A 13534-nucleotide genomic window follows, 5' to 3' on the forward strand; every position below is an offset into this window, starting at 1 on the left:
ATCACAGAGAAGTCCCACCGCAGTTACAGTCTCAGTGTCTCGTTGCATTCAGTGCAGCACCATGTCCAGTCCAGCAGAGCCCCCCTCGGCACTGGTGTGGGACCCTCAGCTATCCAGGAGCTCTTCATAGGCCACAGATCCCTCTGCAAGTCCAGCACGGTGCAGAAGGGATGAAGGGCAAGGGATGGGGGAGGGAGCGAAACTGGGCCTGTAGGTCCCACCCTGTCAGTCTGCCATAGTCAGCGGGCACCTTGTCACTGGGTGGGGAAAAGGGCCCCAAAGTTCCCCTGATAGGTGCCCCACCTCACCAAAGGTGCCCCAGTGAGCAGGCAGCTGAACATGTGCCGTCAGGGTCTGCAGAATGCCTGCGTTGTTGGAGCCGCCCTCTTTGGCTCAGCTATTGTCATGCGTTGCTCCGATGTGAGCACTATTGCGGTGGGCAGTGGGGCCCCCCAGTGGTGACAGTTGGTGAATTATTGGCCGGCCGAGGGTCTCCGGTGAATGCCGCCATCGCTAACTGCTAGTGCAGTCCAGTCGTCAGAACGTGCCTCGGGTTGAGCGCTAAAATGGCCACTGGTAGAGGCAATGCGTGCCTAGTTTTGTGGAGTGCAGGAACGGCTCTCTGATCATGCCCGGCGCCACAGCCTCCTCCATCAGGCCTTCGCCCCGTCAGGGCTCGTCAATATCTGCCCAGCTCAAAGGTTGCAAATCGACCCCAAACGGGGTGAACCCCAAGCACTGATAGTGAGGAGAGCCCAACAGAGCAACTCGCCCTCAAAGTCAGGCCCTGGGCATAGATTTCAGCAGATGTTTGGGCCAATGGCCAGAGCTCTAGAAAGGATCGTCTCCCATCTTGGCTTACCAAGCCATGCGCCCATTCTCATTCCAGCATAATGGGCTGATTCACAAATGTTTTCTCTAAAAGTGACTAACTACTGACTATCGAATTTCCAGAAGTCAGACTTATTTATGGATAAACGTTTGTGCAATGTGATGGCTCCTGGCTAGAAAACTAGTTGGGGTGGAAAAGATTAAAAGTAGCAGTGTAAGAAATATTGACCTTAGTGACTATCAAATTATATAAATGCCCTGTCTTTATGTGTATTTTTCTATCCTGTTGCGTGGAAAATGATATAGTTGTCTCTAATTCTCTTGTAAACCCGTTTCGTTTGTCTATTATCTGCAAATGTGCTCAACAAATGTGCTTTCTATGTTTAAATTCCTCGACTATTTTTTTAAATTAATGCCTGTCCAACAGATAATGTTTTCCTAATACTGCGGAGCATTGTGAAACTAACCAGGTACTTCATTGACATTCAAAACCTTTTCTGCCATATAGTTCCTATTAATCGTGTATTGAGTTCAAAATGCCCTAAATTATTTTACAAGTATTTACAATTGCAATATTTTATCTTCTGATCTCCCACTCTCATAAAACAAGGCCTCCAGCTATTAAAAACACATGGGTGAATAATTTTAACGAGAACTGCTCACAATCTTCTTAAGGGACATCTAGATCGATTTTATGTTAGGTACACATACAAAATATTCTGTTTCTGCTACACTAAAGAATTTCACTTGAAATCCTCTTTGATAGGAGCCCCAAATTGTCACTTAGCACAAAATTACTGCGGTCACACGTGGTAGAATGTCTTAGTTTTAAAAGAAAACTATGACATTTTTGGAGAAGTGGAAACTGGCAAGTGTCTCTTACCCAACCACTGAGTTATATTCTCTTGCTGAGTGAGGTGTTGGGAGACAGACAAGCGTGTCAGAGAAACGTTAGTCTACGGGTAAGGTGGATCCCCACCCAGAAAACAACACACATTGGTATTTTGCACGAAATAATAGAATGTGCTAATCATCTACAAATAATATGAGCATGAATAACCAGTATTTTTATTCATACCTCAGAAGCATAATGTAGGCCCCATCCACGAGATATGGGAGACTTACGGGCCCCTCATCCAGGGGCAGTTGGTAACCTTAAAAAGTGGTGGCGCAAGCGAAGTGCCCACCACTTCCCAAAAAAAAAAAAAAAACACCCCCTCCCTCCAAAAGCCCTTAATAAAACACTCCATCCCTCAAAAGCCCAAGATAAAATACCCCCTCCCTCCAAAATCCCATAATAAAACAGCCCTTCCCTCCAAAACCCCATGTTAAATTAAAATAAAAGGTACTCACCGGCCGAAGCACGCCCTCCAGCCTGCTGTGGAGCTATCGTGACGAGTCCAGACACTCCTCCAATGCTGTTAACCAGCATGAGAGAAATGCCTGGATTGGATGGAGCAGGCTGGACAGGTGCTCCTTCAGGCCCTTAAGGCCTGTGCTTCGTCTCCACTCAGCTGTCTTAAACCAGCTAAGTGGAGAGCTTCAAAGTGTGCATGTGCGCACTTTGGAGCATCCAGTCAGCCACTGCTCCAGTCCTCTACTGCCAATCAGCAGCAGAGGACACCCCCCCCCCCCCCCATGTCTTTTGCCTTGGGCCCCTGGGCATTGAAGCGTGCACATCAGTTGAAAAGGCAAAATGACAATAAAATTATTTCATTGCCATTTTATGTTTGTCACCGATGGCTCCCCTGCTCTCATGGAGAAATCGAGGCTGCCCTCATCACATTCTGCAGGGGGAGCATAATGTTGCATTATGCCATCCTAAATCACTGGATACAATGGAACAAAATCCTGCTTTTAAGTATTAGAAATAAATGTGCAAAATAGGCACAACTAACTTTTTTAACCTGTTGAAAAATTAGCAGTTCAAATACAACAGAAGCCTCTATTACAGGCCTCAATGCTGTGTAAGGCACTCCAAATCATTCAATGCAAAAACAGTGACTCACTAACACTGAGTAAGGCCTCAGTTGTACATACCGTTATGCCAACACAGTAAAGTCATTCAACACACAACAGCATGGTGACTTTTTTAGTTTTGCTTATTAAATGTGTCACTCTAAGTTTCTGATCTAGGACAGTTGCAGAATTTTTGTATGAAGGATTTTATATAGGGCACAATTTCTGCATACATGAAGGAGGCATTTGTATATGCATCTTTTTCTCTCCACCAGGAAACATGTATGTGTCTTTGAAGAAATACTTTCCATTACACCCCCCCTATTAATAAGGGTATGTCATTGCCTTTTTAACAACCTGAGAAGCCACTTACCCCTTCCTTTCAAATGAGTAAATGGGGGCACATTTCAAGGATAGAAAACAACCAGTATATTGATCATGTTTACCCAAAAACATATGGGTTTGTGAATGCTAACAGTTATTTAAAAGACCACTTACCCAACACCAATATTCCTATTCTTCATCCTTAACTTGCACATGTGGCTATTGCGCCATCTTTGTAGATTTTCCACGAGTACATGCTGGAAGACTTTACCTATTTATCACTCATTAAATGGCTAATAGGTGGTCACAACTGTTATTCTGTTCACTTGTGAAACGCAATAAAACAAAATAACTTGAATATTGTTATGCTTCTATTTGACATTCAAATACAGCATGCCATTTTCATAATTTTCTCTTTCCTAGGAATTTTCAAGATTTCACAAAGAAATTACACCCATGCTTAATGGTCTTCAAAACAACAGAGTGCAGTGGAAAACGCAGGCTGATGAATATGACGAAAAGATGAAGATTATTGAAGAACAAAAGAAAAAACTTGAGGAAGAAGTTGTAAGCAAAAAAGGTGAGGAGCTTTGGTGGGTGATTTGGAAATTTCACCTTTTCCTTCCCAGTGTAAGACAATTTATCAGATGTACTGTAGTAAAATGTGTTCTGCTTATAGGTACAGGAGCCAATAGAGTTGATTATACGTGTATACATATTATACATGCTGATGTGAAGTAAGAAGAACATACAAATTTATAATATTGTAATATTGAATGGATGAAGCACTATCATGTAAGGAAAACCATAATTCAAGTAGAATTAACTGCTGTTAAAAGCCCCACCAAAATGATCCAAACCAAAGGAAGAGACTCATAATGAGAGGGAAGGGCAATTAACAACTGTTTATGCTCAGAGGGACTAGGGCAATATATAGAAAAATTATTGGAAAACTATTATTACTAGGTCGTTATCTGCCATAGGGATCCAAATGACATGGAATAGAAGCCCATGCTCTATATAATGTCACCTGAAACCCTGAAGCGACAACTCCCCATTTCTGAGAGTTAACCATCCACAATTTAATTTAGTCCATGTTAGTTAAACCTGAAAAGTGTATCTTGTGACAGAGGCAAGGATGGTACAATGTGGCAGGACACCAGATACTCATATATTGGGGAGAAATTGTTGCTGGATTCGGCTGGAATGGGATAAAGTGGGGGGACCTATGGGAGTAGGGTCAGCAAATATATTTTCTGTGTAAATGCTCGTGGCTTTACCCATCTCTTTCTTCTTATGGTGCACTGTTATGTTGAGAGTGCAGGGGCTTAGCAATTAATGGTGCAGTGGGATCAGTGACACCATGGTCCAGAGGCCTGGTAGGCCCCCGGGACAACAATTAAGGCTGTATTTTACTATACAAATAGGGAGCAGGGGCCCACTTTTTGCTTCATTAGAGCCTGGGACATCTTTGCTCTGCCACTTTGAGAGTGTAGCCTTGAAAGCTGGCTCTCCCTTCTTGTTAGAAGATTACCATATCAAGAGTCCAGTGTTTGCTTATCTTGAACATCTCCCCAACTGGGGTGACATACCTGGTATAAGCTAAAGGGTCAACTTTAGAAAATTTAACTTATGTGGTAACATTTTCTAAAGAGATAAAGGGCACTAGCAATCTAGGTGTCAAGTTTCATTATGTGTTTCTAACATGTATGATGACTTTGCACAGATCATTGACATAATGGTTTGTCAAGGAGCCATAAAATGCACTCCATCTAGCTCTGAAGAACAAAGTACTTGCCTTATATAACATCCTTTCTGAAAGTTATGATGCAGATCTCTTATATGCCCAGATTCCGGGCTCTCTGTGCTGCTGGAGCCAAGCTACACCTGGCTGAAGATCCCTAACTAGGGTGAAACTGGTCCTAGGTTGCCTGTGTTCTGGTGTAAGCGAGGACCTGGCCTGGCAGTGCGAACCGGACTGCTCATATGAGGATCAAGGTCAAGCCTAATTCGAATATGACTGGGCCCAAACTGAGGTGGCAGGGTGGGCAAAAAGCAATGGATTGGGATAGGGTCCGAGTGATCACCAGTGACTGAGATTGATTCAAGCATTCCATCATCACCTTGTTGTTTTTGCATTCATCTGAACAAAACCATCTTAGGGCATGTCCAGCAGCTAGCAGGAGTTACCTCAGAGAAAACTGGTGGAGATCAGTCAAGCATCGTGCTGGGTGGCCACTTTTTTATCTTTGGCTTGGGTCACTGCAAGCCCAGTTTGAATATATTGCTTTGATATAACTATACCGTCATGGATTGAAGAACAGAAAGTCTTGAATATGCTCTGGAAAACCGGACACTGTGAGAGAAGTCATTTCCCAGTGAGCCTGGGATCAGCAATGCAATAGGTATTTATCCTTAGTTGGTCTAAGGAGTAGACTGTCAGAAGCAGTACTTTCTGTTCAAAAACATCCTCCCATTTTGATTTAATTAATAAATGTGTTTTGCTTAAATCTAGCAGATGAAGCTTGCACATCAAGACTCTTCGGAATCATTTGGGCAGACACAAATGGTTTGTCTGAGAGAGAAGGAGAGTGCTCCCAGGAAGGAACTTGAGAAACACTGGGGCAGACTTAGGCTGGTCCTATTCTACACCCAACAATTGTTGAAAAAACAGGACTCCAGGGGAGAATTGTTTCAGATACAATAAAGATGCATGACGTGTGATTTATTATGCTCGTCAAATACTCTTTAAACAACAACATGCATAACTTCATGACACAACCACGCCATGTGTCAGGGCCTCACTCTCTTCCATATAGGTCATATTACATCTACAAACCTCTCTAACCAAATGTATAGGTACATTTGTTATCATCAGGAAAATTGCAATGTTCCTACAATAGTAGCTGTTGCACACTATGCACACTATACAACCACCAGGTAGCATAACCTAAATACAGTCTGCTCTGTGGTTCCAATGAGGAGTCAGCAAAACTCCTTGAACCTCCTTCTGTGCTTCTTTTTCTACATATAGAAAGAGGAGGAAGGTGTTCCTATTTTTATGCATCCATTGATGGTGCTTGGGAGAGCAACTCCCATGAAGGACCTCGATCTAATGAGGTTTTTGACTTCAGCTTAAGAGATGTGAAGTCAGCTTGGCCTCTCGCTCCCCAATTGATTTCGGGTGCATCTGCATGTAAAGCCAATTAGTGGAGCCCACGTATCACAAAGTTTTTCAGAGGCTGTGTAACAGTCACCCTGCTCCACAAAACCAAATAATACTCCTGACTGAATTGAAAACATTTGGGCTACCGTTCCCTGGACTACCGAAAGGCACTGTGTTGCCATCCTAATGGTATGTTGTGCAGTATACCAGCAACAAAAAACATTAAAACATCTAGTTCAACCATCTATCACACAGTTTCAAGCGTCAGGGGATGCGTAATGTCTTGAGAGCATGCTAAATCTATCTTAAAAACAGCTTGATTTTAAGGTTAAAACAATAAAACAACTCGAGGGCTCTAGATCGTTCAAAACTAGCACTGCACCAAGGAACTGACATTAACAGATACATTGCCACTTTACAAGTTCCTCTGATGTCTCTTCCGTTGAAGTCAGCAAATCCACCCTTGGAACTGCAGATGAAAACCTACTCTATCCAGTGTGGCACCAGAGTGAAGAATTGTGCTGCAGCGAATATCCACTGAAAACACACATTCTGAAAAATGTACAGTTCAATAGAAGATAGAAGTGGCTGGTACAACCCATACCCAAGCACACAAGTGACCCCTGAAACATTTGTTCTCTTCACATAAAAAGTGCAGTGGCAGAGTAAGGTCACTGAAGGTTAGAGGGGAGTAGGAAGTTAACCACCATTACATCCTCTGACAAAATGAGAAATCGGGCTATCCTCTCTATTAATTTACGAAGCCAGCATTCCTGATTTGCGGACAATTTTGAAGTGATGATGTGACCCACGCTGGTGGAGGTGAGGCCTTGGGATGGATGGTAGGCATCATTACAGAAATAAACCTAGGTAATATCACTGCAGCTTATTTTACAAAATTTATACCTGCGTAATGAACGTTTTCAAAGTGGCCAAGATCGTGCCGTGGTTGGACACCTCGGGCTGTGGCTCCATACTCATTTGGGCCTATCTGTCAATATCCTGCAAGCTCCGGAATCCCGACTTACTCATGTGCCTCCCTGCTTGCACACGTAAGCCTTCCGGGGGCGAAAGAGGCCAGTCTTTGTATGGCTGTGTGGCAGCGTCGAGGTGGGGCTTAGGTGTGGCGGCTGCGGCCTACCTGACTCAGTTGCTTTTGCCTTGCCCCGGCTCCTTCTGAGCGGTGCAGCCGAGAGGCGTCACCTCGATGGATGGCCCTTCTGGGCAGAAAGGGAGTCCCTGAGAGTGATGGCAGTGCACTGCCTTGTCTGCGCCTCGGTGGCACTGCCGCGCCTGCTGCAGCAGAAATGCAGGGCCAGCCAAGAGAGTGTTCTTTCTTACTTGGCTTCAGAGACCTCAGTTTCCACAGTGAGACACCCTGACAAACTCTCAGCCCTCGAGGTCGACCAGATCTTTGAACTTGGTGAAGGAGGTGGTAGTCAGAAACATTCAATCATAAATCAATGACATTATTCCATAAACAATTTAGACTATGAGTGATTCAACACTAATTCAAACTCCAAACTGAATAAAGTTTGAAAGCTTTATTACAAACCCAAAATAAATGTCATGTAAATGGTGCGCAATACCAAATTATAAACATACATGAAAACCACAGGCCTTCCAAAACGTCTCAAAAAATTCAACCTGCTAAACATCAATACTGTTAGACACTCCAAAAGAATTATGAACATTAGCAGCAACACAATATGAACATTAATATTTGAATTCAAAGCATATGATGGTGAAATCAGTACAGTTCTACCAATCAATTTTAGGGCTGGGACATTACTAACACTAACCAGAATTGTGACTTCCATGTGTGGGGATGGGCTCACATGTGTGGGCAAAAGCAAAAACAAAAGAAGTCAAAAATAATTTGGAAAACATCTAACTAGGGTAACTAATTATAAAAATATGCTGGTGTACCTTACTAAGCTAAAAAGGAAACAAGAAACCACATCTAATTATACCTCTCCTCATGAGACAGCAGGCAGGATGATTCCACAGGAACAATCACTTTCTTCCAGCGTCATTTGACAGCGGCATCAGGACAGTGCAGAACACAAGCTGCACATAGGGCAAACCAGCAGTTCAGAATTAGTTGGCCTTATTAGTACTGAACCACATATCAGAGTAAGGCAGTTAAGACTAGGATGAGAAAACTCATCATGGGACTAAGAAGAAATTTTGAGAGAGCAGACTAAGCAAGCATAATAGCTGGCAATGGACTTATTTCAAGAAGGTTCAGAGCAGAAAGCTTATGATTCCAGAGTTCTTCACTAATTAAAATAACCACAATCCATTCATTGGTCCATCAGGTGGGAACACTCCGGGCGTTGATTTCAGCACCTAATCATTGTAGATAACATCACCAAATACTGACACATACAGAATTTTTCTCAGGAAAAAGTGCATTGTCAGCTTTCTCCGTCTCAGGGTTCTGCTAAAAATTACATTTTCTAATATTTTGCAACTAATTTCCTTTCCCAGGACACACAATAAACTAAGCTAATATTCTTTCATATAAGTTTCACGAATAGTCCTCTGCAACTCTCCAGCTAGAACAAATATTGTTAGGTTAGCTAAACTTGAAACATGCTCTTCTCCTGGAATACCAAAGAACACTTACCAGTGCATTTGCTGCCTAGGGAATAAAAATCAGGTTAAAGGGAAAAATGAAAACAAATACAAATTTCCATGACTTCAGGCCTAGTCATGATAAGAAAGCGTTCTGCACATTAATACATTAATACACTTTTTACGCACCTTACATTTTAAATCATATATGCAAAGCAAACTATTTTTTATTAAACATTATTTATGTTGTATCAAATCAATTTTTCAAACGTGTACTTATTTTCTAAACATCATAAGTGCATTTAATTCGAGTTCACTTAATACTAAATAATGTATTTAATCTTTACTGTTTCTACCTAAAAATAATACTTTCATGTTAATATTTATTGATAAATCACTCAAGTATAAATGCAAAATGTTTTTATGTTAAACATAGTGTCAGAAAAACGACTAGTAGTCACAAATGTCACCACAATTTAAACTTGCACGTTTTCATTTCTATGTTATTTTCTCTGTTAAGCCTTTAAACTGCACATGTATTAGTTGCCATATGCTACATCTATGCCACTAATTAGTTAATAAAAGGTGATCTCTCTCACGCCTGACGGCGATGGCAACCCCAATGCCGGGGTGAACGTGGAGGAGTAGTGGCAGCTCACAAGGCCAGGCTGGGAAGAGTTCTCTGCCTATTTAATTGACAATCCGCCTTGAGATTTCAGGTACAGAGACCACCTGCTGCAAATATTTAGGGCAAAGGGTCCCTGGAGATATAATGAAGCCACGATTACAGCTTACCCGGATTACACCGCTTAGGTCCAAAGAAAGCACAACACTTTTGGGGCAGTAAAGTCACAACTCTGCACATTGAGTCTCTCTTATGCCGTATTATTACCAGCCCGTCTGCAAGTGGTGGATTCTGATTTAACTCATTTCTTTTTTACCCCGGAGGAGGCCTGGGTGTGGCTGTGCTCAAGGGTTTTCACGAACAGCCTGATGCATTCAGAGGTGGCCTGCAGGCTGGTCTGATGGAAGGCCTAAGAACCGCCACCACCCGCGCAAGACACAATCCCATCCCACAGACAAGCAGGCAGCTCAGGAGAGGGCACGAGCAGTCGCTGAGGTCCCCACACGTAGCCACAGACACTGACTTGGACTCAGAGGTGGGAGCGCCCGGCTCAGCCACCTCTGAGAAGTGTTCTTTGATTACCCTGCAAGGCTTCCCCCGCAGAAAGATGCTGGACCTGTGATGATCCCTGGAGGGTGGATGCCCTCAGCCATTACAGTGAGTGCCAAAACTGATCATATCTTGAGTGGATTGGCACTTTTGTTCTGTGTACAGCTAAAGTGGGGCTCACAACTTAGTTTTTCTGCAGCTGGGCCTGGATGGACACACTTCAGACACAGAAGCTTTGTGGCTTTCAGGGTTTTCAGGGTTTGGCCCATCCTCCCGGACTTTCTACTGTTGAAGGTACCTATTGCACCTAGATTTTATCCTTTGAGACAGGGAAGCACGATGCTTGTTGGTGTCCAAGCCTGAGGTTGAAGAGTTATATTACATTACAGTTGTGTGTGTGTGTGTTCTTTTTCTCTGGCTGGAAGGTAGGGCTTTAAGGGGTGTTGGGAGAGATGTCTATTTGGAGGGAGGGACTATTTTGGACATTTAAGATCCAGGGAATACGCTATCTGCCATGGCCACCTCCTTTAATGTGTTAACCTGGAATATTCGGGGCATGGAGATGCCTGTGAGATGACATAGGATTTATGTGTTTCTTAGGTGCAGGCATATCCACATTGCATGTCTCCAGGAAGCACTCCTTACAAGTGAGGAACTCGAGAAGGCCAGCAGGCACTGGTGTGGGCAAATATAACGCACTGGATACTCTGCATATACTCGCGGGTCCTGATTTGGGCGGCGCCGGAACTTCTGTTTGTGACACATCCTCCGAGCACACGGAATCACTATCCTCTCCTATGCAGATGACACCCAACTCATCCTCTCCCTCACCCGCAACCCCACCACCGCCAAAACCAACCTACACGCTGCTCTCCTCGACACCGCCAACTGGAAGACCGCTAACCGCCTCAAGCTCAACTCAAACAAAACCGAGATCATCATCTTCGGCCCCAACAAAACCACATGGGACGACTCCTGGTGGCCCACCCGCCTAGGCCCCACACCCACCCCCGCAAACCACGCATGCAACCTCAGCATCATCCTGGACCCCTCCCTCTCCATGACACAGCAAATCAATGCTCTAACCTCCTCCTGCTTCCGCACTCTAAAAAAATCCTTCAAATGGATTCCCCCAGAAACCAGGAAGACAGTCACCCACGCACTCATCAGCAGCAGACTGGACTACGGTAACGCCCTCTACGCCGACACCACACTCAAACTCAAACTCCAGAGAATCCAGAACACAGCCGCACGCCTCGTCCTTGGCCTCCCCCGCCATGAACAAATCTCACCACACCTCAGATCCCTTCACTGGCTCCCCATAGACAAGAGAATCACATTCAAGATCCTCATCCACGCACACAAATCCCTCCACAACACCGGCCCAACCTACCTCAACGAAAGAGTGAACTTCCACACTCCCACACGCAACCTCCGATCAGCCGACCTCGCCCTAGCCACAGTCCCCCACATCCAACGCACCACAACAGGAGGCAGGTCCTTCTCCTACCTCCCTCCTCACCAACCTTCGCAAAACCAAAGACCTCCTGCTCTTCAGAAAGAACCTCAAGACATGGTTGGTCGATCAGTGACCCTCCCTGCCCCCCCCCCCGATCCTTCCCTCCAGCGCCTTGAGACCCTCACGGGTGAGTAGCACTCTCCACAAATTTTTTGATTGATTGATTGAAACAGAGGGTGGTAACTTATCAGGAAGGCAGGCTCCCTAGATGGGCCTTCCCTCATTAATTTCTATGTATGCACCTAATACACAACAGGGCAAATTCCAAAACAGTCTATCCCAATCATTGCTTCTAAACCCTCATGCTTCTCGACTGTGGTGCGGGAATTTTTATTGCAAACATGATACTGAATTGGACCGCTCAGTACCCCCATTTCTGGACATGCAGTGGGTGCAGACGACTAAACACTTCCAGCACTAGACTGAGATGCTGCATTTACATGAAATCTGGCTCTTAGGTGACCCCCAGAAACTAAACACTCACAGTATGCCCTGGGTCAACAGGTGTACACCAGACTCGACTATATTTTCTGTATTTTAGACTTTTGGCCTCTGGTGCAAGCCTCTAAATACCTGGGCAGGACAGTCTCAGATCATAACTCACTCAAGGTTACTTTTGTTGGGGGGTGGCCCGGACCGCCCTTCGGACTTGGACATTGCAGACAGAAACACTAAGGCCCATATTTATACTTTTTTAGCGCCGCATTTGCGTCATTTTTTTGCGCAAACGTACAAAATAAAATGGTATTTTTTAAGTTTGTGCCGATTTTGTGTCAAAAAACGACGCAAGTGCGGCGCTAAAAAAGTATAAATATGGGCCTAAGTGATGTAACTTATAAGGAGGCCATAGGTACACACCTCACACATTTGCTGAGAATGACGGCACAGTTGAATCCCAGGGGATGGAATAGGGCACCATGAAAGTGGTTATGAGGGCGCACTGTATTAGCACAGCATGGCAAGCAAGGGCTGTACTTCTCCGCCCTGTTGCTGAACTACATTCGCAAATACATGTCAAGGAAATCAAAGCTGTGACTTGGCAGAAGCTTGGCTGTGTTTGGCAGAGCTCCACCATCACTACTGCAATGAAGTCAAGCGACTGAGCGATCTTGTCTGCAATGAAGTTGTTAACGCGTCCCTTTATGAAATTTATTACACATCAGGACTCGTTTTAGGCCAATGAATCTTTTGACCCAGTTGAGAGACACAGTAGGACGAGATAGCTAATCAATATGTCAATCAATACATCAATAATGTCATCAATATTTATCACGACAATACATTTCACTTTAGTCAGAGTCATTAATCAATTCAATATTCTTACCATGACCTTGCAGCCATGAATAACCACACCAGTTTAGTATAATTTTATACGTTTTATTCCCTATTAATTACAATCTAAAAGCAGATGCGTTAATCTCGACACCAAGAAACATAATAGCATAGTCACGATATGGCAACTTTGGTAAGATTTCAAAAATCACAAACAGCAGAACATAACACGGCGTGAATATAGATCAAATTTAGCAGAGTGTCAATAAATCGTCAGTTCAACAAACCATAGACTCAGTCGTTTGTCTATTTGCGTCAGTTTTGGTGAACACCTGTCCTAACCTCTGATTAGCATTTGCATGTTGGGCTTCATGCAAAACAATTTAGAACACCAATTTGGAAAACATCTAGCTATGGTCTCTGTCAAAAGCAAGCAGTTGGGACCTAGAAAGGAAAAGCAAACAGACAAATTACAAATTAATTTTCATAATTACCCTCCAAGGATTAGGTCAGCACACACGTTCAGTCTTCGTCTTCAGGACATCAGTCAAAACGCCAACAGTCAGATCTCAACTCCGGGACAAAGGGCACTTCTCTCATAAGAAGGAAAGTGTAAATGGACAAACTAAGGGCAAGGATGGTTTTAATAAAATCTCAAGTCACCCAACAGAGTGACAGGGTTTCTGGATAAAATCAATAGCATTCCCTA

General features: G+C 43.8%; 1 protein-coding gene across 3 annotated transcripts in view; it reads left to right on the forward strand.

The window, feature by feature from the left end:
- PDE6C (phosphodiesterase 6C) overlaps positions 1-13534 on the forward strand; it is a 314305-nt gene that overhangs the window by 294729 nt on the left and 6042 nt on the right. For all 3 annotated transcript variants that reach the window (XM_069239839.1, XM_069239840.1, XM_069239838.1), the window contains one exon: positions 3538-3694. In XM_069239839.1, the coding sequence (XP_069095940.1) occupies positions 3538-3694 (157 nt within the window). The remainder of the gene's footprint in view (positions 1-3537; positions 3695-13534) is intronic.

Source organism: Pleurodeles waltl, chromosome 6, assembly GCF_031143425.1.
Source record: "Pleurodeles waltl isolate 20211129_DDA chromosome 6, aPleWal1.hap1.20221129, whole genome shotgun sequence".
In the NCBI taxonomy this organism is placed as follows: Eukaryota; Metazoa; Chordata; class Amphibia; order Caudata; family Salamandridae; genus Pleurodeles; species Pleurodeles waltl.